Here is a 25,902-nt window from a genome sequence, read left to right on the forward strand (position 1 = left end):
TGTGTGTGTGTGTGTGTGTGTGTGTGTGTGTGTGTGTGTGTGTGTGTGTGTGTGTGTGTGTGTGTGTGTGTGTGTGTGTGTGTGTGTGTGTGTGTGTGTGTGTGCGCGCGCACGCATGGCGTCCTGGCATCCTGACCAGCACATGATCAAAGCTGGCCACTCAGAGCACACGCCCCAGAGATTGGGGAGATGCACGTGGCGGTAGCAGCAGCGGCAATGGCTTTGGGACTCAGACATAAGGTTGTGGGGAGGGGGATTGGGTTAGAGCAGGGAGGAGGGTCTGGCTCTAGGGGAGGAGAGGAGAAGGGGATTGGGTTGGGGGCTGGAGGGAGGGAGTAGGAATCACGGTACTGCATGCCAGCTCCAACGCGGCTGTCGTAAGGAGCGCTTCCTGAAAAATTGGAGCTGGCATGCAGTACCAGGACTCCTACACACACATACCCTGCAGAGGCAGGCAGCAAGGGGGAGGATGTCCCCAGTGCAGTGACAGACCTGGTGTTTCAGGAAGCGTGCCAGCTGTTTATCGGAGGGTAAGGGAGAAGAGGAGAGGGGAGGAGAGGGGAGGGGAAGAGCAACCCACGCACTTCCTTAGACCTGGGATCCCCAGGTACCGGCCTCGCTGTCCCTGTTCCCTCCCCCTGGCCAATCCCTCACCTGCTCCGTCAGCACCCTGTCCCTTGCCATCTGCCCCGGCATTCTCTTCTCTGTCCCCACTAGCACAGTTGGAACCACATTACTGAGGCCTGGGGTTTTTTTTGCATCTCACTTATGTGGCCCCCAACTGACTTTTCTGTGGGTCAGTGACCCCGACTCAAAACAGGTTCCCAGCCCCTCTCAGAAATAAAGACAATGCTGAAACACATTGTGTTTGACATGATATTTTATTTAAAAATGAAGCCTGAGCAACAAGCCCCCAATTGGGGCCAAGCCCCATCTAATAGCAGCATCATAACACTCCTGCACCCCCCAGACTCCAAACCTGAGCCCATCATACACTGGAACCCCCCCGGCAGACCCCAAATCTAAGCCTATCATACACCAGAACCCCCTGCCCTGAGCCTCTCACATCCCCAAACTCCTGCCCCCCCATCCGCAGCCTTCTGCCACAACACTCCTGCACCATCCACACACTGCAGATCTGTGTCCCGAGTCCCTCATACTCCCAGCCTCGCTGCCCTGAGCCCCTCACACACCCCAGCCCAAACTCCTGCACCCTCACAGCCACAAACCTGCGGCTTGCGCAGCACCCCAACCCTCCACCTGACCCCAACACTCTCCAGCCTGGAGCCCCCTCACTGGAATGGTGTACCGGCACCTATTTTCTCCCGGCGCAGCTGGTTTTTTTTTTCCTTCTCTCAACAACTTTCCACCCTGGTATGTGGCTCTTTGCACTCTGTCCACTGCTAGTTTGGCTCTTTGATTCTAACGGGTTGGCCACCCGGGTCTATACCATTCCCCTGAGTTCAGGGTAACCCAGCCCAGCAGCCAGAGATTCATACATGGCTTCTCTGATACAAATTTCCTGACACCCAGGTTAGAGAGAGAAGCAAGTCCCTGGATCTTGCAGATACACAGCTCCCTGGAACTTTGTTGTGGGCTGATAGTCTATTTGATCTAGCAGAAACCTGCGGTCCCCTCATTATTATAGAGACTTCAGAAGCCAATGCTCCCTGTGAGAAGAGAGGGCTCTGGTACAAAGGAACATTTTTACCTTCTAAGCCAATTCCCTGTAGGTCTGGGGCTAACACAATGACCTCATTACAGTCCCATGTACAACTGCCTTCTGGTGCAATTCACAGCAACACCATTGCAACTTGATAATAATATTCATGTCCTAAAAATGTCTGCAGTGGAGGCCAAGAAAAACAGCTTTGTGTTCAGAGGAAGTGCTATGGTCAAGATGATGTCATCAGAAAGCGCCAAATTAATTTCCTGTGGTTACATCCTACAGGAAATCCAAAAGGCTCAGCTTTCTCACAAACTCAAGTAGCCATTTGTTGTCAGTAACAGCTAATTATGCCCCCGGATGTGTCAAATTGAAAACAATTGGGAACAAACTCCATTCCCCTGCATACTACTGCAAAGCATTTCCATACAAAACACTCCTGGGTTTAAGGCCTTTGCCTCAGACAAAATAAAACCCACTCAGCTCAGCTTCTGGGAGCTGTTTCAATTACTGGCCGAATGCTAATGAAACAGAGCAATCAACACACACTACTTAAGGTCAGATGAGCTGTTCTGTGTTCTGACATGGCCTCCCTCCCTGTGGTGTCTGAGCTGGTTTCCAGTGTTGCACAGTGTACACATTAGACCAGTCCAGATTTGCTTATGTGTTATGAACTGCTCTTTGTTTTGGGTGGCAAGATGCCTAGAGAGTCTGTCAGGGCTGGTCAGCATGTTCCTCTGAAAAGGGTAGAGGGACCATTTCCAGCACTCGGCTACTAGCTCACTTGGATTCACACTATGGTCTCTGAATAGAATATAAAATCCAGAAGCCTAGACTAGACTAGGAATTAGGCGGTCAGAGCTAGTGATTAGAGCAGTAATCAGGTACCAGGAACCAGAGGTCTGAGCCAGAGGCAGAGCTGGAATTCAAGCAAAGGATAAATGTTGGAGTCAGTAGCCTGTGGGCTGCAGAAGCAGGAAACAGGAACAAGGCAGGAGCCAGGCAAGAAGGCAAAGCCCAGTGTAGCAACAAGACAGGGATCACCTAGTTCAGGGATGAGGAATCTTTTTGGGGCCAGGGGCCATAGACCCACAAAAGAATTGTTGGGGGCCGCACACAAGTGAGAAGCAAAAACAATCCTCACTGACCCAGCCCTCACATGAGAAAAAGGGGAAAAATCCCTCAGACATGTGGCCACCACTGAGAAGCAGGAATAAAAAGACACTCCCTTCCATCCCCTCAAGCTCCAGCCCCACATTCAGGGGAGACACTGAGACCCTGTGTTTACTCTCAGGGCTGGATTAACACTTCTAGGAGCTGGGGACTGCGGGATTTTATGGGGTCCCCCTAGGCTCTGGGGTGGGGCCAAAATGAGGGGCTCAGTGTGCAGAAGGGATCTACTGCGGAGCCATCTAAGGTTGGCAGCGCAGAGTCTGGATGGGTGCAGCAGCAGGGCTAGGGGTGGGGTTATGTGGTCTGGGCAGGAGGTAGGATACAAGAGCGGCCGGGGGGACAGGAAGTCTGCGAGGGAGGGTGCAGGAATGGCCTCAGGATGGGGTGCGAGGTCTGTTCAGGAGGTAGGTTGCAGGAGCATCTTAAGGGTGAGGGCATGGGTCTGGGAGGGAGGATTCAGGAGAAGGCCGGGGGAGGGGGGAAGGGAGGATGCAGGAGGGCTGCCTGGGGGACCTATAGAGCCAGGGTGAGAACTCGTGAACCCTCACACAAGCTCTGCATCTGAGGCCAGGAAACCCAGCCTGCCAAGCAGGTCTGAGTATATGCTGAAAGCAGTGCAGGGAACTGCAGCTGCCTGTTCTAGCAGCCTCCTTAACACCTAGTGCACAGGGGGCTTTGCCTGCCTGGCTCTCCTGGACTGGCAGCCTGAAATCACTCACTAGGGGACACTTCAGATGCTTCCATCCCCAGCCTCCTTTAGCACCCTTTGGTAGTGCAAGTAGCAGCTACTGTCCCCCTCCATCCATCAGCTAGAATGCCCATGGTCCAGCTCACACTGTACTCCCTTATAATCTCCAGCAGCTTCTGGGCTCATCCCTGCAGAGCCCAAGGGGCTGCTGAGAAATAATACCCTAGGAAGAGCTGCAGCTATGTAGACTGGTCACTTACAAAGTGGCCGAAGCCCTCCCTAATCAGCACAGCCATAGAAGAATGATGGGTAGTGTGCACAGGGAACTCGGAAAGTGATTGGGGAAATTTTCCACATGTTAAATAATCATGAAATTATCTGGCAGCTCCCTGTCCCTCCCTCCCCACACAGTTCCTCCACCACGCCTTGCAGAAGGCATTTCCTACAGGCTTTCACTTTACTAAACTTGGCAACCACATAAAATGGGGCTTCACACCACTGACAGGGTCAGTCTTACATCCTCTACTACAGCTGGCCCCAAAGACACCCCTTCCCTGCACTCATACACACTGACACTTGGCCTCAAGCACAGTCAGACACACACTTGTGCCTCTTCACCTACAATTTGCCTTCAAACACATCCACCCACCCTCAATCACAACCTCCCTTCAGTTCCCCCCATCCTACCCCATCTAAACGTTCACTGTTAAGTTCCTGGATACAAAGTCTTTTGTTCCAGAAAGTCCACTATAATGATGCCTCTGTTCTTACAGTAAACTCACAGAGCTTAGCTCTTGGGACAGACATACCTCCAAGATCCCTTTCCCTCCATACAGCTGGGCAGAAAGCCCAAGTAAATACCTGAGGGACTGTGGGGTAAACACCAAGGAGACTCAGATGAACTCAATAACAGCCATTAACATTAACACTGCAGCTCACACGTCAGGTTCTACTTTCCACATTGAGTCAATCATAATTGTGTATTTATATGTAACTGTTGTATGTTCTCCTCCCCTTCCGCCCACTTCACTGGTTTCACTGAGCTCCTGGGGGGTAAGGACTGTCGCATGTTACATGGACGGTGCATGCAAGCGCCCTCCAAATTAATCATAACAGCAGTAGTTGAGGCCCCACCCAAGGCCAGGCCCATAGTACTAGGTGCTGTGCACACACCTCGTGACAGCAGTCTCTGCCCCACAGAGTCTCCACTCTGAACTGACAGGACAAGGATAGGAGGGAAGCAGAGGCATAGAGAGGTGATGTGACTTGTGCAAGGTCACATAGCAGGTTAGAGACAGGCTGAGATGGGAACAGAACCAGTCTTCTGCTGTCCCAACCTATGTGCTATCCACTGGACCACGCTGTCTCCACAATAGCAATCGAGTTACATGTCTGGTGAACTAGAAGTGATATAGCTTCACACTTTCCAATGGGGCAAAGGTGCAGGCAGACAGGGATTCTTGAGATCTCCGGGGAATGTCCCGTGCTTCCCCAGAAAGCCACACAGTGACAATTCCCAATTCAGTCTATTTAACAAGGTTCCTACCTCTCTGTCCTTGAGTTTCATGGCGAGCACCAGCTGATGTCTGTGGTTAGTCAGGGCCTCCCGGTAATTTCCTTTGGAGAAGAATGCGGAGCCCAGATTCCCATGAGCTCGGCATTCTCCTGTCTGGTCACCTGAGTCACATACAAACAAAACAAGAGTTAGCTAATGAAAGGTCAGTGGGCAGTGGAGTGGGCTGTTTCCAGCTTCCACAGTGAAGTGGAGCGCAGTGGGCTGGAAAAGCAATAGGGTGGAGAGGAACAGGCTGCGGGGTAACTCTGGCTCTGGCCACCTAGGTGAGTGTGGGGCCCCAATCCTTGCTGCTGCCCTGTGCAAGGCCCCCCAGGAATTTCCCAGGCCATCCTGGAAGCCGTCCATAGAATAGCTGAGATGGCCACTGTGGGCGCTCCCCAAAGTGAATCCCAAACTGTCCTGTGGACTGGAGCAAGACAGATACACTGTGTGCCAGAAAGAGACAAGGACTCTGTGTGTGCGTATATGTATGTGCGGAGTGTGTGCATGAACATGCATGTGTTGGGGGGAGGACACATAGTGTGTGTGTGCGCGCGCGCGCGCTGCCTGTGAGGGAAGTGTACAAGAGACCCTGTGCTCTCTCTTTAAACAGAGCAGCACTCACCAGCCTGAAGGATATTTCAGACAGTAGAGCCACCAGCAGCTCCATCTAGCTCCTATGCCTTTTCCCCTGCCCTCTGCAAAGATGTGCTACATGGGCAGGGGATGGGGAATCCCCTGAAGTCAGCGCCCCTTCTTCCCCCTCACAAAGGAAACAGGAGGCTCTTGTGTAGCTTAGAGCAGTATTGGGCACCTGCAGTCCTGTGTCCCGATGGGTGAGAGGCATGTGGAGGAGGGAAGCAGCCAGGTGGGGAGAGGGGGGATGCGGTTCGGCTGCAGGAGGAACCCCAGTGGGCCAAGGGCTGCTGCAGCCCACTGAGGTGCTGGAGGGCCATTCATGTGGCCTGCCAACTATTGGCAGTTGCCCATCCTTGGTTTAGAGGGAACACTGGTGCAGATGGTCCTGCTGACAAAACACATGTCCTTTGGGGGATATGAGTTAATTAGGCTAACAGCAGAACTTTTGTCAGTTTAAGCTGCATCTTCGCTAGGACACATCACCAGCATAGTTAGACAGGTATAACTATGTCAGCAATGTATTTGTAGAGTAGACAAGCTATGGGTAATTCAGATTATTTGAGCACACATCTCACTTTACCCTGCAATCAATACACTGATGACCTAAGGAAAATGCATTCAAGCCTCAAGGGGAAAAGCCAGTTCACAGACAGTCGATACCATAAAGAAATCCTGAGTGCTCCTTTAGCATGTACCTGGGACCCCCATAATCCACCCCACACATTTTGTGATAAACAAGAATGTTTGTGCGGCTCAGCAACCTGTGAAATGGCACAGCAGCTCCAGCTGCTTCCTTTCATTCATCCCAGTGCCATTCCTGTTAATTTGCACCATTTACATCAATTCCACACTAACCCAGGGAGAAAGTGAGTGAAAATGAAAACTTTACCTAATGTCTTGGCTACATCCAGGTCCTGCTGCATATACCCTGTGCTTTTCTCTGTGTTCCCAAGAGACCAGTAAGCACTGCTCAGCGCAGAGAACACAGATCCCCTCAGCTTCAGGCTGCAAGTGCCGATCTTCAGGGCAGCTTCTAACACAACCACAGAGGCTCCGTGGTGGCCTGCAGTGAGGAGCTCCTGGCCAATCACTGATACCACCACAAAGGGGCTCTTGTCCAGCTTCATCTTCTGAAGTTGCTGATAGGTTGGCTCGAGTGACTCTAAAGTAAGGAATGGAAGGCAGAATTACCCCACAGGCCAAGGGTTCACAAGCATCCAGAAGTCAGTTCATTGGCACTCTTGGGAGGCAAATGATAAAGCCACACACATGAATTTTGAACCATGTATTCAATGGCACATCTAGGAAGATCGGCAATTTGACTGTCCCAGTCCTGCACTTTGCACATCAAGAGCAAAAGAGGAGAAAACTACCCAGGAGAAACCCACAAAAAAGGGAAAGCAGACATAAACCCATTCAACTTGGTTTAACTGGTCACAAGAACAGGGAGTGCCACTAGGTACCCCTGTACTGTAGGTTCTATGCCTACTGACCAAACAAGACCTATCATCACCACGGCTGCTGGAGTGCTGTTACAAAGAATTGGTTCACTAGTCCCGTGAATCCTGCAATCATATATTCCATAAAGGACAACAATCAGGCTGGGTTTTAAATCTGCAGCTCTGTATGGAACCAGAGTGTTAAAATGTAATATTTAAAATTAGGATGGTTGCATTTCTTGACAAGGCTGTTCTTGCCTGAATCAACGTAACCATGGCAACCCAAGAAAGCCATTTGTGTCCTACTTCCATTATTTTTTCCTACAATTAAATTCCTATTTGGTGTATTGCAAACAGAGAGCATTTTAACACTATGATGTATGCTACAAGTGATGCTCCAGTCGGGTGGAGATAAACACGTAAGAATGGACTTTTCACACCCCGAACACCATATTTATAAACTGATACAGGCCTGGAGTGTGTGCCACACAAAGGAGAGAAGAGAAGGGTGCTCTTGCAGGAGGAGAGTTTTGTCTTCTGCTATCACTACTGCAAACTTCAGTTTCACTCCCCTGTAGTGAGCCAAGGCAAAGAGATTTAATTTTTTTCCTCAGAAGTCACCTGAAGTTTCCACCTCCTTTGTGATTTGTTGTTCTTCTCTGAGCTCTGACGGAAAACAACCCTGGCAATTACTGCACCTGTAAGTCTGCCTGCAGTGAGGCAGCAGCTTGTCCTCCCTCTGACCCTGAAGGGGAAGGACTCCCTGAGGCACCTGGGTGGGCGGGGCAAGAGCAACCCAGCCCCAAATTCTAGGAAACAGAGGGGCGGGTCAGAAGTATAAAAACGCAGGAGCTAGGAGCTCAGCTGGGGCCAGCCACAGAGGAAGCCAGACATGCTGCCCGAACTCCCAAGGGGGGAGGCTCAGCCACACTGTGGAGAAAGGGAGAACTGGCCTGGGTCGCCAGGACCGCTGATAACCCTGAGCTGACGGAAACCCTACTGGAGTCTTCATTCCCTGCAGACCCAGAGGAGCGAGGACAAGCCAGGGAGGGTCCCAGGAGGAACGTGGAAGCAGCCCAGGGGTAGCCAACCCATGTCTGGCTGAGGAGATGGAGATGAACAGGTCGGCGTGTTGCGGCCAGGATCCCTGCTGACCCAGAGGCAGCCAGAGCTGTCACTGCTGGGGGCCTGGTCTGGGACGCAGTGGAGCAGGAGGGCCTGCATCCCTCCTGCCACCCCACTCCCCATGTGGCAGGTTGCCCCTGTTTTGGGCCAAAGTCCTACTCTGGTCGGCTCTGCCAGAGCAAGGAGACTTGACTGCCACTCAGCCTGGGAACAGGCCTGAGCCTTTTTAAATGGTTGGCTGCCCTGCTCTGCCCATGGGCCTGGGCTGATGAACTATTGCCCAGGCTGGGAATGAGCCTGAGCTTCCTTAAACTGTTTGTTGTCCCACCCTGAGCTAGGTGTGGGCATCGTGACCCTTGCTGAACTGAGTATAGACTGCAGCACCCAAACTGTGGTGGGCCTGCCTGAAGCAGTGTTGGGCTGGACTGCTAACTGGTCTGCTTCTAGCATAGGGAGGTAGCTTGGCCTCCCTCCAGACTTGGACCAGTACGCTGCCTAACTCCCGTCTCCAGTACTACAGTGCCATACAGGCCGAATAATCAGAGTGGATGAAGGCAGTAAAGTAAACATGACCTCTTTGAGTACCTCAGCTCTCCAGGTCTTATCTGAGAAATTAGCTCCAAGTGGCCTGGCTCAGTAGAGTTCCATCAACCCAGCAGTGGCCAGAGGCCCATAGCCAATGAACAATACAAAAGGATTGTACTAAGTCTGGGGCATGTCCAGAAGGATATAGAAAAGATCTGTGCTCAGCTTGGTCTTCTTCAAAGATGTGTTAATGGTGTGAAAGGGACATGGGAGTTAAATGACACACCAATGAACACAGACTGGGAGGTTCTGGACACCTGTGAGGAGGGAAATTTCATATAACAGGGCCGAAAAGGGTTAGAAATGCAGCCAGGTTAAGCTTGGGGAAAAAGAGATTCATGTATCCCAAAGCCTCCTAATCTTTCCTTCAATTCCCTCTGCAAGACCCACCTCTGCAGCAAAGCCCAGAAGAAATCACTGAACTGAGAGCTCCAGGGATGGCTGAGGTAGGTGGCACTTGCCTTCTTTATTACCACAGCAACAATGGGTATTTATTTGCCCTCCCATCAACACACTGTGGTTACCCGCCTCCCTCAAAGGAAAGCTCTGTGGGGCAGGTTCCATGCTGGTGCTATGCCCAGCACCAATGGGGTCACATCCTGAGTGAAGTTTCTGAACATTAGCATAACAATCATTAGTACTAATGAGGCAAAAATAATCCAAAGGAGTCCATGGAATGGAGACATGTGGGAGAGCAGCAATGCTGAGAGTCCTAGAGGCCAGAATGGCCTGCAGCAGAGGTGTGAAACTGCAATACGAACAGACAGCAAAAAAGGCCATCGCAGCTTTGAGCTGTTGACACAGAAGTGCCATATCACTGAGCAGGGAGTGGACAGTCTCCCTGCAGTGTGATGGCTCCTAGAATGAGGCACATTCTTTTCAGGGCACTTCAACCCCACAATGATATTTACAGACTGGGGGCAGTTCACCAATGGGTTGGGACCAAACAATGAAGATGTATAGAGTCTCCTGACTCTGAGGAATGTATTGTGCTGCAGTCTGGTGAGAGCAGAGCACACCATGCAGACAGAAGGTGCTCCAGGCTAATACCCGAGGCATACAGCAACACTCGCTTATCCAAACACATTGCAAAGAGAATGAGGAGCCGTATGTATTTACGGCACTGTTGTAGGCAGCACTGCACCACAGAATAGAAGAAATGAAATTATCCTCATGAGATATTTGGCACACAGAAAAAACTCTGGATTAATTTATTTTGGAGGATAATGAGAAAACACCAAAAGAATGTTTTCATTTTGGGCACCGGTTGGCCTCTAAGCTCCAAAGCTCCCAGCAGCATCTGATCTGCTCCATGCTCCTCACACCAGCAAAATGCATTCAACAAAAAAAGAGAGTGAAATCCCCAGCCCTGGAAATGGGGCTGTAATACATAAAGGGGGCAAGACCCAATGAGGGATTAAATTATCACATGCACCAAACCATCTCTATCCTGGTCAAGGAGAAAGGTGAATCAGCACCCTGGTCATCTGCCTCTTCTGGGGCCTTTGTTCTGGGACACATGAAAAATGAGAAAAGCTTCGGCAGAACCCAGATTTGTACCCACAAGGCTTGAAATTCACAAAGTTGTTTACCCAAAGCTCTTGTTGAGCACGTGGGGCACACTGGTACCGATATTGTGGGATCACCTTGGAGGGTTAACTGAGCCTATGCTGTTACAATGCCAAGGTTTCCAGACTGCCTTGCACTGGGAATGCTTGTGAAACATTAGTACACTTGTGTGTGGACAAGAGGAGTTTCCCAGGGAATAAGGTGTTTGACCTCTAGAATGGGGGTGAGGAACCTAAGGCTTGCCTGGATCTGGCCCCTGAGGCTTAGGGCTCCTCCACAGCATAGGGGAGCCCGCGCTGGTGCTCCAGCTCCCCCACTGTTCTCCCCATAGGGATGGAGCACACAAAATCTTCTAGCTTGGACCCGACAGATTTCTGTGAATCAATGGCCCCCGACCCAAAAATAGTTCCCACCCCCGCTCTGTAGAATAGTCCCCGACTGGAGATACCGGTTCTGGATGGCCAGCACAGAGATGCCAGCTAGGCATTAACTCTCAGACTGCACAGCCGGACTTCCCAGAAACACAAGAACAGCAGTTCATAGAAAAAAACCAAACCCCTCTTTCCCAATATCCCCAGCTGTGCCCCACTGAATCAGACAAGAGGCTCATGTAGTTTGGTTCCTGGCTGGAAGAGTCCCACAGCAGGTAACTCAACAGAAGTTGTAAAATGCCTATAATATGCCCTGCATCTTACACAGGTTTTCTCCAGACTAAAATGCTGATGCGGCATCAGCTTCCAACTGAAATCAGCTTCCCACCTTCCTTGGAAAGGCTGAACAACAGCACATCTGCAGTCCATGTGACAATGGCTGCTTTGCTTACCTCGCATGGGGGATTTCATGGCAGCTTCCACCATTCCAACAAGCAGCTGCAGACTCTTGGGATCCTGAGCCAGCCCAGATGCAAATGCTGCCAGTGCGTCCGCATGGCGTCCAAGGTACTGAAGGGCAACGCCCTGTCGGAAGTATGCCTGCAAGCCCAAAAGTAAGGAGCAAGTTATTGAACTGATGTGATCCCAGAGCCCAAGCCTACCTGACCAGGGAGCTAGTGTCAGAGAACATAGAAGCTGCAAGAACACGCCCAGGTATCCCTGCATCATGTTCAGGTCAGGCCAATATTGGCTAATCTAAAGCTGTCCTTTGGCTCCCAAGTCCCCCACAGAGCTGAGGAAACCGTCAGTGTGGGCTGCATCACTTGCCCAGGCCACATCGACAATTATCACATGCTGCTCTGGTGTCTAAAATCAAAGCCAGAAACAAACAAAGGTTTTCCCTAAGAATTTCCCCTCTCCCCCACTGGCTGCTTATTTCTTTGTGATCACAGGGCTCATAGAGCTTGTGAATGGAGATCCCCATCTCTCCTGCCAACAGAACCAGAGCTTCACCACCCAACAAGAATTTTGTATTAACAAAGGCCAAAAACCGCTAGGACACAGTGGTAGTAAAATCATTGTCCAGAGCGTTTCATCAGAACCCTCCCCTTCCTTCGATCTGTATATACAGCCCACCTCTTCCACCATCCCAGCTCAGTAGAGGTCCAGACGCGCGCCCTGCATTCAGTTCCCCTGCCTCCATCACTACCAGGGACATGTCGGCATGCTCATCATTAATTATATTTTACCATTTTCACTCATCAGTGATCAGAGACTGATCCTCTATTCATTGAGTAGCTGACTCTGGAATTCATTCTCCAGTACTACAAGGCTGGGCAAAGAATAGGAGTCTGCTGACCTTCCTGGTGAGTTATAGTCACTACTGCATTATGCTGCTGTGTTGGTAGAAGTGGGTTAGGCAGGCAGCAGAGAGCTGTACCTGCCTGCACACAAACACTAACTCTGACCGACACTTCCCCACGCTCAACGCACACACTTCATTTTAATGTGTTCACAGCCAGTTTCCTTTACTTTTTCCATTTCACATTTTCTGCAAGTCTCCCCAGAGGCTATAGCAGAAATACACCTCTACCTCACTGAGATTCAAGGGAAGCTGCAATACTTATAAAATAAACCTCACTTCTCATTTCCAATCCCAAACCTATAAGTACTTGCATAGCTGCAAATAGTTTCACTGGCAAATCCAAGATCTGGAGGTTCCCAGACAGAGTAGTGGGAGAAACCTGCTGTAACAAAGGGATAGCAATAGCAATGACTTTCTCAGAGAACACCTGAATCTCTGTGCTTGGGCATTGGTGAGTAAGGGATTCACTTATAAAATGATGGAATATTTGTAACCGTTATGTCTGCACACAGATTGCGATAATTCAGGAGCTTCTCCTAGTTTTTACAAAGATTTACTGTTCACAGGTAACCCTTTATTGTTCTCACCAGTAAATATCTCCTTGCTGCTCGCTCTGCCACATTCAATGCACTGCCAAGTCTCTGGGAGGGGTTACACAAAGCAAGTACAGTTCTGGTAAGAGGAAACACTCTCCAAAGGCTCTGAGAACAGGATGCTGCCCTATCAACTCCACTTTTGTCTCTGGCTCGTGAGAGTCTTTAGGCACAGGCTCACCCTGCACTCTCAGGCAGACCCCCGCCTGCTATTCCTTCCCATTTGTAATAGAAACTAATCTTGTGTTCAAGGTACATTAACGAGGGCATGTGTGGAAGCCTTTGTTACTTAAACTGGATAGATCTGTAATTAATATCCAAAACGACTTTTTATTAGGGCTGTCAGGCACCTTCACAGCCCAGATTATGGAGGCAAAGATTAAGAAAAATAAAAAATGACATGGGAAATTTATAGACATGAATATATAATCTCTTTCCCATTAGCAAGCGTTGATTGGTTCTATAACTGTAAATGAATTAGATGGAGGCAAAATTCATTTCATTAACCTTTAGTACAAATGTGTTCTTATTGAACCAGACAACTGCACTGGAAACCCAGTTCCGTGTTAATTCGATTACAGGCTTGATTTAAATCAAAGAGAAACCCAAGCAACAAGAAGTGTGTAGTATGCAGTGGCCACCACTGTGTGATCTCAGAATACTATCTCCTGAATCACCATGCGCACGCTGGGGGGGGTCTCTGTTTCCGCATGTAGGCTTAGTCTACATCTAAAAATTAGGTCAACATGGCTATGTCACTCAAGGGTGTGGGAAAAACACACCTCTAACAAATGCTGCTACGCAGACCTACTCTGCAGCCCAGATGCAGCCATAGCACATTAGAATGCAACTGCTGTTCCCACACCAATGAAAAACCTGTTCTCTCCCTGTAGGCTACATCTACTACAGTATAGAGTTATGCCAGCACTGTCTCCATAGTGTAGACACAGACTCAGTTTCCCTTCTGTATAATGGCCAGAGACACTTTACAAGCCAGTGTGGCTGTGTCACACCAACTGGGCTGCAACCTCATTGCATGAGAGAAGGGACCAAGAAAATGGCTTCTGTTTACACAGAAACCCGAATAATCAGCAGGAGTGAGAAAGGCTGCCCAGGAAAAAGACAGATTGTTCAATGGAGGTGTTAGCAGAATAGTATGGTTAGACAACTGGCCCGGGGACTCTTGTCCTCTGACATAGAATTGCTTGACTTGTACTGAATAGTGAGCCAGAATATGATCGCTGTGGATATTCAAAAGGCTTACAGCACAGGCCTGTGCAGGGGTAGCCCTGCAGCCACAAGCCATTTAAATCGGATCTCGCTGCCTAAGACACTGCCTGGAAATTTGGTGGCATAGGCAGCAGGATATAAATAGAAAGTGGCCAGATGCAGTCTATCGGCCAGATTGAAGTGTTAGGTGGGCCCTTGGGCCACATGGGAAAATCTGCAAAGAAGAAAGGGAATTAATCCCATTTTTGGAGAGGAAAGGGAAAATGAAAAAGAAAGTGATCAACAGCCACAGCTGAAGACATAGATGAGGGGCTATTTTCCAGGCCTCAAGTTGGAGAGAATATTCCTATGTCTCTGTAAATGACACTTGTTTAGGTTTTATGAGGAGCACAAGCATGCTTTCCCCATTAGCACATATATGATGTTTTTATTTAGCAGTGATGCTTTCTACCTAGCTTAAACAGCAGCAGAATGAAGTACTACAGAAAGAACGAAGAAGTGGCCCAACTGCAGGTGTTTTCGGAGCTGTGGTTCCCCTGGTCCCAACCATGGGTGTATTACTGCTCTTGCCAGTTTCTGCACCATATTTTCTAGGAGCACAGAGGCTGTCACACTGGATCTGACTAGAGGTCCATTCAGTCCAGTATCCCATCTCCATGAAAGGCCAGAATCAAATGTTTGATAGGACGGTAAAGAACCCGCCACAGACAAATATGGATGATCTGCTCCCTGGGAAAGCTTTCTCTGACTCTTCAGTAGTCAGAAGACAGCTCATGGTCTGAAGCAGAAGGGTTTAAATTCTTTCCAGAATTCATGAGGATGTTTTTGTTAACCACATAAATGCTCTTTTTTTCAATCCTGCTGAGTTTTTGACCTCAATGCTATCCTGTGGCAATGAGTTCCACAGGCGAAGTGCGCATTGTATGTTTTGTACCTGCCACCTCTCAATGGCCTTCACTGAGTCCTTAATCTTGTGCTAAGAGGCAGAGCGAATAACATCACCTTCTCTATCTTCTTTCTTTCATACCTGGGTCGTTTGTGTTTTATCATATTGCCTTTTATTCATCTCCTCTGTGGTAACAATTTCCAAAATTCTCTTCACTTGATCATTTTTTCATAGCCCTAATCTGTGTTTCCATCTATGAATCCATCTATTTTCATCATACTTTTCTGGGAGAAGGGATGATTCTGCCCTGGCCCTGCAGAGAGATTCCTAGAGACAGAACTGTACTTTAGCAGTAACAAAATAATGAAATATTTAACAGTGAAACACTGCCTCTTTCTAAAGCCTTCCTTCAGGCATGGCCCTTAAGTGCTTTATCAACACTACTGAACTAAGTCTCCAAATATTCCCGTGAAGCTGCCCAGGTGGAGGAGCTGAGGCACAAAGACATGATGACCCCAGGTTCCAGCTCACTGTCATTACAAAGAGGGAGGTTTTGCTCAGGCTACAGAGAGGAAGCTCACACACAAGTCTCAGAACTCACACCAGAGGCCCAGCTTCCTGCTGGGTCTGTCATACTATTTACTGAGTGTCACTGTAACTAAATTGGTCAATCAGGGCACAAACCATTAGCCCATTGTCTGCTGCCTTTTGAACAAAAAGGTTTATTTCAGCACTGCGCAGGACCTCGCCACAGCTTGGGATAATGATTAATTGAACAAGCCTCTCCACTCTTCCTCTTCTGCACATTTCTTACCCTGGAGTCAACTGATTGTCTCCTGACAATTTGCACATATTTCCCTAATATCGCTTGTACTCCAGAGTGGTGCTGGGGGTCACTTGCAGCCTGCCCACAGGAGAGAGGAGCGCTCATTAATCAGTGAAACAGTCTAAGTGGCAGTGGCAGTTCTAACGAAGCAGCAGAGAATAACTAAATGCTGCCTTAGTAACGGGCTGAGAAGAGCTTAGTGACTGATGTAGAAGTGAAACTCCATTAACAATTCAAATTAGGAAATATATACAGAAATTCGAGACAAGTTAAAATTACTCCTTTGTTGGGACAACCCAGATATAATGGAATCCTATGAAAACAAGTATAACTAATAAGTCCAGAAGACATTCAAATGACACCCAGCTGATTAGCTTCTGCTCAGCCCACAGATCTGTGATCAGCCCACAGCATGTGTTTCTACTGGTGTTGCACTTCTGTATATGCCTCAGAGCACATAACAAAATTTATTCTGCACATGAATGGAAAAAACCGAGGGAACATTGATGAGGAACTGTAGTCCCCTGAACTGCAAGCCTTGGGCAGGTGCAGCATTTGCCCATCACCACCCCCTCACAACCACACTAGCCTGCCAGAAGCTGGCCCCCCCAAACATAGGGAGTCAACCTTTGCCTATGATCAGTGCTTCATTTTGCAAAGCAGCTCAGGACTACTCTGCCATCCACATCTTTAAGGACTCTCACTTTATCGTTTGGATATTGTGTGACAAGCACTTCTGACCCGTGTGAAGTTCTAGCCCTTTTTCTCCACTAAGTGTACATCTCTAATGTGCCTCCCTCTGCCATTTGATTCTCTGGCTCTTGAAACTCACAAACCCTGGGCTTCCAGAGGGAAGTAAACAGTTAAAAAATATCATCATTCTGAAGCCTTGAATTCAGAGCAGTACAAGCAAGATACTCCCAGTCTGAAAGTCTATTTTCAGGTCTTCCTTGACACAAAAGCCTGGGCCACTATATTTCATCTATATGTTTAAAACTGATTATTCAGTTCTTGTTGTGACTTTGAAACAAATTCAGTGGAGATGTAAGAGTTAAAAATAGCCTTTGAATGAGTAGACCATTAATTCCCCTCTTCTTTCAGAATATACTGTGCTGGTAATAGAAACTAGTTTTAGAAGTTCTACACAACTGAAGATAAAGACTGGACAGCAACATGTCATTAGCCGATGTAGTAACTCCATTTTTATTGTCATATCGTGTGAGGCAGAAGTGGGAAGGATGTGGCTTATGGACCAGATCCAACACACCAAACTGCTGGATCGGGCTCGTAGGCCGTCCCACTGGAACCCTCAGGAACAGAACAGCTCCTTGCTGCTTTAAGAAGCTGGCTGTTCCCTGTGGCTCTCTGCTCTGGGCAGGGCAGACTTGGCACTCTGCTTCTGCCCCCAGCACAGTTTCACAGGTCCTATTGCCTGGTTTCCTGTCAACAGGAGCTGAGAAATTGTGCTAGAGTTGGGTAGCATCCCTCTGGTGTCCAGAGCGGAGAGCCACAGGGAGCAGCCACCCATTTTGAGCAGCCTGTGGCTGCAGCAGAGAAGAAGCCTGCCTTGGGATCCTACAAGGCTGCTGGCTGGGAGCTGCCTATATAAAAGCCTCCCAGCCAGAGCCTGCCTCTGGCACCCCACCCCCTCCCACACATCAACGCCCTGCCCCAGGTCATCACCCAAACCTCTGCACCCCCTCCAGCTCTTCTAGGTCACAACTCAGCTCTCTGAGACCCCACACTCCATCCTACCTCTCCCCCAGGCCAGAATCCTCTTCTGCACCCATATCCCCTTTCAGACACTGCCCTCCAATCTTCTGTCCCAGATCACAACTGCCTCCTTCACCCAACCTCCCTCTCAGATCCCACACTCTCTCCTGCACCCCAGTTTTCTACCCTGAGCTCCCTTCTGCACCCAACCTCAATCCCTGACCCTGTACCTCCTCCATAAAAGTGCAGCCCTTGATCACTTACCAAAATCTAGGAGTGGCCCTTCCCATCAGAAATTATTTCCCACCCTTGATGTAAGGAGTACTAATGTCTCCAAAAACACGAGTTCACTTAAGAAAACGCAGAAGACACAACTGATGTGTTTGAAATTTCTCTGATAAAAGTCAAAACACCTTCCCCAAGTAGCAGTGGAGTCTCTTAATATTCAGAGCCAACTGTGCTGACTTTTTTCCAAAGTATGCTGAACAAGAGAGATAATGATGTGTACAGCTACGAAACATCCTCTGTTACTATCACTACATTCTGACCACAAACTCCAGCAAATCACATATGCACACAGCTGGTGCCACAATGAACTGAGATGGAGAAGTGGAGTGTGGAAACACAATGTATTCTAAAAATCAAACCAAACTGTATTTTTCAACATGACTGGCTTTGGACCTTGATCTGAAGCAAACATAAATGCTTTGCCTTAGCCATTGTATTTACTTATACTTTTAATTACATATATTGACATTTTGTTTAAAAAACGTTATTTAGCTTGCAAAGTCACACATTTGAAAGTTAGGAAATGCCAGATTAAAGGGTTGACTGGGCAAACTTAATTGTGTCTCCTACTGTGTGAACTCTGTGAATTGAATGAGGTAGGGTCCTGTGGGGAAAAAATTGTAATTGATTGTGTGACTAAAGACTGTATCACAAGATATGTGCAGCAGAGACAGAATTAAAGCTGCACGAACAACTATAAATCTGGCAATTCCTAACTTTCAGGTGCTGGACTTTGCAATCTAAATAATGTTATTTTCATGTGCATTTTAATGTGTGTGTGTAGGGAGGGAGTGGTGGTGGTAATGGTGGTGTGGGGAGGGTGGTTAGGTGGTATTGGAAAGGATAAAATACAACACAATTATGGGGAACATCAGCCCAATTATGGGGAACATGCTACTTCCCCAAATCATGCATCATCATCAGGGTTGTACCTTGAACTTCTAAATTGAGGCACAGGCTGCTTTCACCTGAGCTAAAGGAACACACGATTGGCTGCCAGCAGCAGAAAAAGGGGTCAATGGGCTAGTGACACTGTGTGATTGGTCCAAACATCATTTTGGGGAAAATCTGGCCCAGCTCTCTCTCCCTCCCCCTCGGGAGATGGAGGTCCACTTCCTCCAATGGGAGGGTGGAAAGAGCTGATGCTGGGCCTATGTGCTGGCTCCAAAAGCAGAGGCTGGCCCAGCTCTGGTTTTTAACAGTTGATAACTCAGGGTACGTCTACACTACAATGTTAATTCGAACTAAACTAATTCGAACAAACGCGTCTAGAACTAAAAACTAGTTCGAACTAGCGTTTTGCTAATTCGAACTAGCAAGTCCACATTGAGTGGACTCTGAACAGGGCTTAAGGATGGCCGGAAGCAGTGCCGGCAGGGCATCAGAGGAGGACTTAGAGCGTGGAGCTGCTGTCTCAGGCTAGCCGAGGGCTGCGCTTAAAGGGTCCCGACCCCCACCCCGGACAGACAGTTCTCAGGGGTGCCCCGCTTGCAAAGAAGTTCTGGCTTGGAGTGCCCTGAGTGCCCACACTGGGCACATCACAGCACTCGGCCATCAGACCGGCTGCACTTGCTGCAGGCTGCCATCTGGGGAGAGGGGGCAATCAGGGGGCTGCAGGAGAGCTTCCACCCCCAGAAGCCCACAGAGCCAGCCCAGTCCTCCCCATCGGGGGCTCGTACCCCATTCCTCCCTCACCTCCTTCCACTTACCCTTCCCTAGCCCCCCTTCTTATTGATGTACAAAATAAAGATAACATTTCTTCCAACATTGACTCTGTCTTTATTGAACAAAACTGGGGGAGTCTGGGAAAAGGAGGTGGGAGAGGGGAGGGCAACTAACATGATCAGGGGTTGGGAACAGGTCCCAGATGAAGAAAGGCTACAGAGACTGGGACTGTTCAGCTTAGAAAAGAGGAGATGGAGGGGGGACAGGATAGAGGTCTCTAAAAGCAGGGGTTGGGTGGAGAGGGTGCATTCAGAAAAGTTATTCCTGAGTTCCCATAAAGAAGGACTAGAGGACACCAAAGGAAAGGAATGGGTAGCAGGCTTGAAACTAGTAAGAGAAAGTTGTTTTTCTTGACAAAGCAAATAGTTAACCTGCGGAACTCCTTGCTGCAGGAGGCTGTGAAGGCTACAACTAGAACAGAGTTTAAAGGGAAGTGAGATCAAGTCATGGAGGTTGGGTCCATGGTGTGGTATTAGCCAGGGGGTAGGAGTGGTGTCCCTGCCCAAAGTTTGTGGAAGGCTGGAGAGGGATGGCACGAGACAAATGGCTTGGTCACTGTCTTCGGTCCATCCCCCAGGGTCCCTAGGGTTGGCTGCTGTCGGCAGACAGGCTACTGGGCTAGATGGACCTTTGGTCTGACCCAGGACGGCCATTGTAAGCTCAGGGCTCAGGTTCGGGGGTCTCAGTGGACCCCCTTGATTTTCATGCACACCTGCTCCTGGGTGGCCAGGCTGGCAGCTCTCCTGCCCTAGACGGCCACTTTCCTGTGCCTAGTGCGGACCTCGTGGACAAGGTCCACGATGTCCGCACTAGCCCAGGAAGGTGCCCGCCTCTTGCGGTCCAGGGCAAGCTCCCGGGAGCCGCCAGCCTGGTCCCGGGAAGAGGGGGTGGGCTGGGGGACATCGGGTGGGTGGTTCTGTGCCGTGCCAGGTGCAGGGTCTGCTGGCTGGGTGCTGGCAGGCTTGCACCTGGCACGGGCACTGTAGCCAGCCCGTGCCCCTTTAAGGGGTCCGGGGCCGGGAAGGGGGCATAGAGTTTCCCTGGTGTTGGCCAGAGTGGCCACCAGGGAAACCTGGGGAGGGCTAGCCTCCCACTAGTTCGAATTAAGGGGCTACACACCCCTTAATTCGAACTAGCTAGTTCGAACTAGGCTTAATCCTTGTAAAATGAGGTTTACCTAGTTCGAACTAAGCGCTCCGCTAGTTCGATTCAAATTTGAACTAGCGGAGCGCTAGTGTAGCACCTATTAAAGTTAGTTCGAACTAACGTCCGTTAGTTCGAACTAACTTTGTAGTGCAGACATACCCTCAGCTAAGCCTGAACGGAATTTCACTGGCCAAAGAAAAGGAACTGGCCCTGTTGAAGCACTTCTGCCCTACCAGATATAAAGGGCCATCTGCAAACAGGGGGGATATGAGAACTTCCTTGTGTTTTTTATAGAGGGTGAAAAAAATCTTTTATAATGAAAGGTGTTAAACAGCCTAAGTCCAGGGACTGCAACCAATAACACATTTTAATGCTTTGATTATTAGTAATTGCCTTGCCTGTATTTGTTCTGTCTCTCTTATTTTAAAATATGCACATTTTGATGGAAATCATTTGTTTGTGGCTAGCATGACAAGAATGTAGAAGAACAAATATTGGTCACTAAGCAATAAACTAACAACTATCCTTCCTAATTGAAGATAAAAATCAATAGTTCCAATAGCTTTTACTTCACTAGGCAAGTCTTCTGGTTTTCAATGTGAGTCATGCACACAGCAGAACAAGCAATAGCTTACATTACATTATAAAAACCAGGGGGTTGAATTTCACCCAGTTGCATGCTGCACTGTTTTCATTTGCCAGGACATCCTTGTAAGAGTCTCTCTTGATTGGAATGAGATTTACTGGAGAAATAGTTTAAAGATAACAAGCAAGAGCCAACACAAAGAAAAACAAATCAAATTTTTAAGCAATAACAACAGTTACAGCAAAAGAACCAGCCCCACTGCTGGGAGACTTAAGTCTGTTTTGCTTAAGCAAACAATTGGGATAAACAACAAAGCAGTAGACCTGAAAACTGTAAATGTGCCTTTAACAATAACAAAAAAAGGAAGCTCAGCAGTTTTGTCCTATCAGCCGTTCCTGAGACATTTGTGGGTATTACAGTACTGTTATGTACTTACACTTTAGATCTGAATATAAACAGATAACTTAATATCCAAATATTAATGTACATCAAATCAATCTGGCACTGAAACTCCAGTAAATACCTGACACGGGACCCTTCATGTTGCTTTGCCTACATACACCAGCTTCAATAAGTGTTTATACCAGGGGTGAGGAAACTAGAGTCTGGGGTGGGGGCCAGGTGCAGCCCTCAGCTTACCTGGATCTGGCTGCCCAAGGCTCAGGACACCCCCCAGTATTGGGGAGCCTGTGCTGGCACTTCAACGCCCTCTCCCCACCAGCACAGGGCTGTAGCTCACAAAATCTACTAGCCTGGACCCTCCAAGGCTATGGTGTGTAAGGGAATGTGAGGAGTGTCTTTCTTCTCAGTCAGAGGCCACGTCTGTGAGGGTTTTTTTGGGGAGAGGGGGTTGCTTCTTACTAAGTCTGTGTTCCTTCCCTGAAATGGCTCATTCTATGGCTTGCAGGAAGACAAATGAGTGAAAACGAGCCTCAGCAGTTCTCAGTGACTTCTCTATCGCCTCTCTACATGGCCTCTCAAATTCCTGTCAGGGTATCTCTCCAAACAGCATCTGCTACAGTGAGTGATACAGTAACCCAGATAAGCACCCTGGTCTGGTCTGAGACTTGGCCTTCAGGCTTGGTCATAGTAGTGTAACTAGGTGCATGTTTGTTCATGTGTGTGACAGCTGGCATTGCTAAATACAATCCAAAAGTCTGTGACAGTCTTAAGACCAGGAGGAGTTAGACATTACAACCTTTCTATTTGAGCACTAGTTTTTCATCTGTGCACTGGCTACTCACTGGCTGAGAAAGGATCCTATGCCCCCCCCAGCCAGAGTCTATCTGCGTTGCACATGATGCCACTCACGTCAGCAGACAGGCAGATGCAAGTGTGGTGTCACTCCTAGGCAAAGCTACTGGCCCTGAGTGACAGCATTTTCTTCAGTCAAGCCCACGGCTTTGGCAAATCTGACAGCATGTCACAGTATCAGTCATGTTTCAGCCACTGGGAAACTGTTCTCATCTGCAGAGTTCACCTGCACGCACTCTACAGAACACAGTGGAGTTGAGCTTTGGAGCTGATAGAGGAGGCCTTTGGCACAACTACTGCAGATCAGATGTTTGGTAAATAAGCAGGTTGGTTACATTCTGTCTCTTGGGGAAGCCGCCCTGTCAGCACTGCTCCCACAAGAGACCGCTCACACATCAAAACACAGGGGCTCAAAACCGTATGCCGATCCAAGCTATGTGAGATGCCCAACCCATGCGTCCTTCCTTCCCCACGTGGGCCTCCTCTGTGCCCTCCTTTTCATCTCAACCCCAAACCCATTTTATCTTCCATGTTGGTTTGAAATTCTAGAGAGTTCGTACATCAGTTTGTACATTGCTCCTTTCATTCCCCCGCCCTTCCACAATGCAAATTAAACTGCTTCCTGCCCGACACACACAGCAATCCAACTACAGGCAAACCTGCATTCGACAAAGGCTTGAGCCAGAGTCTCTTTCCTTAATGTGCTAATTATCTAGTCATTGTCAAATGATAATATCACCTAAGTTCCAAACCAGCCAGTCCTGCTCTCCAGTGATGCAAACTGACTGTGCTAATTAAGGGAAACCAGATCCCAAATCACAACTCGCTGTTAATTGGCAGTTACTGTACTCATAACTGCTAAGTCACGTTGCCATTGGACCAAAGAAAGCATCAAAACTGACTTTGTAAATCCCCAAGAAGAGAACTCTACAATCAAGGGCTTCTTTGAGGTGACTAGCAATAGTAACAAACAGATACCCATTTCAGGGGTGCCAAACTGTACCAGTTTCCCTTGTTTATTATTCTGGGCAAATCTTTCCCAGACAACACAGCCTGAAATGCTGGAGCGGATGCTGGGAATGATGGACAGATGAGGTTTCCAGAGTATAAAATGAGCTTTTTAAGGATACACAAAACATTCCACAAAACAATTAAACACAATGTCGAATGGTAGAGACATCAAGTCTGTGCCTAGTGCCCTGTGCTGGACTGAGAGAGTGCTAAGAATGCATCGGCTCCTGGATTTTCCCCCCGAGCTGAACTGGTGTAATAGCACGCATTGCAGAAGAGTGAGAAAGAGGGTCTCTGGTAATCAGCAAGGCTAGTGCTGTGAAGAAGTCAGGCAGCCAGGCTGGAAGTCTGCCTCCTGGCTTTAATGTCTCTTCCACAATTCCACACACATAGACGACTCCTCTTTGATCTACTCACATTATTGATCACTGCAGTTTCTATTTGGGTTGGAATTTTTCAGCTTTTTGTGTTCATTACAGTCCATTTAACTGCAAGCTGAGAATGTGTTTCTTATTGTATTGCCTATTTCTAACTGCATCAGTCACTATGCCACCCATACTATAATCCAGGGGTTTTATCCCATGTATTGAGATGCCCAATGTACAGGCCTGCGGATGGAGAATGCAGGTGGGGGCAAGGGAGAGGTAATGGGGCCGTTGCCCTGGGGCCTAATGATTCAAAGGGACCCAGGAGTCTCGGCCACTATTACAACAGCAGCGGCGGAGGCTGGAGCCCCAGGTCTTTTAAATCAACCCAGGAGTGCCATCCTGTCACTGCACAGTTCTGAGGGCTTGGTGGTAGGGTAGGGAAGGGTTAGAGCAGTGGCTGGGGTAGTACCCAAACAAACACATCTTGCCCACTGGCCTGTGAAAGCTGTCCACCCCCCTGCGAGTGTAACAGGATTCTGAAAATGTTCTTTACATTAGTTACTTTAATGTCTATCTGCACGGATTCATTTGACAGCACAGCATTAAGTGATTTATAACATATACAAATATATGCAATATAAAGTGCAACTGTAGTTCAAAGTGCAATAAAACACAGCACTTACGGACCTGTATGTGCTTCCTTGCTCTTCTCTAGCATAATTATACTTCCTGAGAAACTGTAGAATCCGAACAAGAGAACCTCGAATTAATAGGTTGTTCCTCTGTGCATACAGATGCACATCAAAATTCTTAATTATCATTTTTTCTGGACGAGCGATCTTAGTGTTTGGAGCAACCATCTTTGTTGTACTGGTCTCTGCTACAGCCACTTGGCTGAGTCTAACACCCTTTCCACTGAAGCATTCATGGTTTTAACTAATGCAGAGATATGGTATATATATACCTATTACATGTGACTCTTATGAGAGCTATAAGAATGGAGCAGCTAGAAAAAATACAATTCTTTCTTAATATCTGATTTGGTCAATTAGTTCCCCAACAGGAACAACACTGGGCAACTGCCCGGCAGGCCAAGCCCATTGGACAGAAGCAGGTGACAGGGCTGGCATCTCTGGCTCCCTAGCAACGCGCTAGAGGCGCGGGGAGCTGCGAGCCCTTTCAGCGGTTTCTATTTAAAGGGCTCTTGTGTTTTCTACGGCTGCCAGGCAACTCTGCCTGACAGGCGCAGGGAAGGCATCAGCCCTTTAAACAGAAGCATTTAAAAGGGCTCGAAGCTCCGGTGCTGCTAGCACGTTGCTAGGGCGCCAGAGACGCCAGCCCTTTCAGCTGCTTCTATTAAAAGGGCTTGTGCCTTTCCCGGGGCTGCTAGGCAAGGCTGGGGAAGCCGCCCTGAGCCCTCTGAACAGAAGCAGTTGGAACTGTCTTGTGGGCCAGATCAAAGCCCTAGACGGGCCGCATCTGGCCCACTGAGAGGCTTTTGCCCACCCCAGCCTGGTCTACACTTAGAGGTGCTAGATACTTTCACAAAAGATACTGAACATGGTAGGGGAAAATTGGTTGAGCAAAGAAACAAACAAAAAAAGGACCGAATTTATTGAGGAAAAAAAAAGAGGGGAGAACAAAGTTGCTGAGCAAAAAAACCCAACCAAACAAAACCACACCACTGCACTTTTAAATACCAGAGCTCTGCACTCCCTGCTCCTTCTGCCCCCACCAGATGCGGCTGAGGGGGGGAGGGAATTTCCCAAGCAGTCTTCCATCCAAGAAAAATAGACAGAGACTGGATACCTGACAACCCTATCTACACTAGGAATTAACATTGGTATAGCTACAACTCTCAGGAATGTGAAAAACCCTCACCTCTGAGCAATGTAGCTATACTGACCTAATCCCTGTATTGGCTGTGCTAAATTGGAGGAAGAATTCTTGCTATCCTTGCTATCACCTGTCAGAAAGGTTGAGTTCCTGTGCCAAAGGGAGAAGCCCTCCTGGTGGCAATAGATAATGTCTGCACTGAAACACTACAGTAGCATAGCTACACGCTGCTGTAGCATTTTAATTGTCGCAATGGCTTTAAGC

General features: G+C 48.5%; 1 protein-coding gene across 10 annotated transcripts in view; it reads right to left on the reverse strand.

Moving 5' to 3' along the window:
• TTC28 (tetratricopeptide repeat domain 28) overlaps window positions 1–25,902 on the reverse strand; it is a 590,183-nt gene that overhangs the window by 177,116 nt on the left and 387,165 nt on the right. For 9 of the 10 annotated variants that reach the window (XM_075898910.1, XM_075898909.1, XM_075898911.1 and 6 more), the window contains 3 exons: window positions 11,263–11,410; window positions 6,611–6,883; window positions 5,074–5,204 (listed from right to left, as the gene is read on the reverse strand). In XM_075898910.1, coding sequence (XP_075755025.1) covers window positions 5,074–5,204; window positions 6,611–6,883; window positions 11,263–11,410 — 552 coding nt within the window. Of the gene's footprint in view, window positions 1–5,073; window positions 5,205–6,610; window positions 6,884–11,262; window positions 11,411–17,688; window positions 18,168–25,902 lie in introns of those variants that run through there. The other variant, XM_075898918.1, reaches the window with a different exon arrangement.

The sequence above is a fragment of the Pelodiscus sinensis genome, chromosome 15 (genome assembly GCF_049634645.1).
Source record: "Pelodiscus sinensis isolate JC-2024 chromosome 15, ASM4963464v1, whole genome shotgun sequence".
NCBI lineage: Eukaryota > Metazoa > Chordata > Testudines > Trionychidae > Pelodiscus > Pelodiscus sinensis.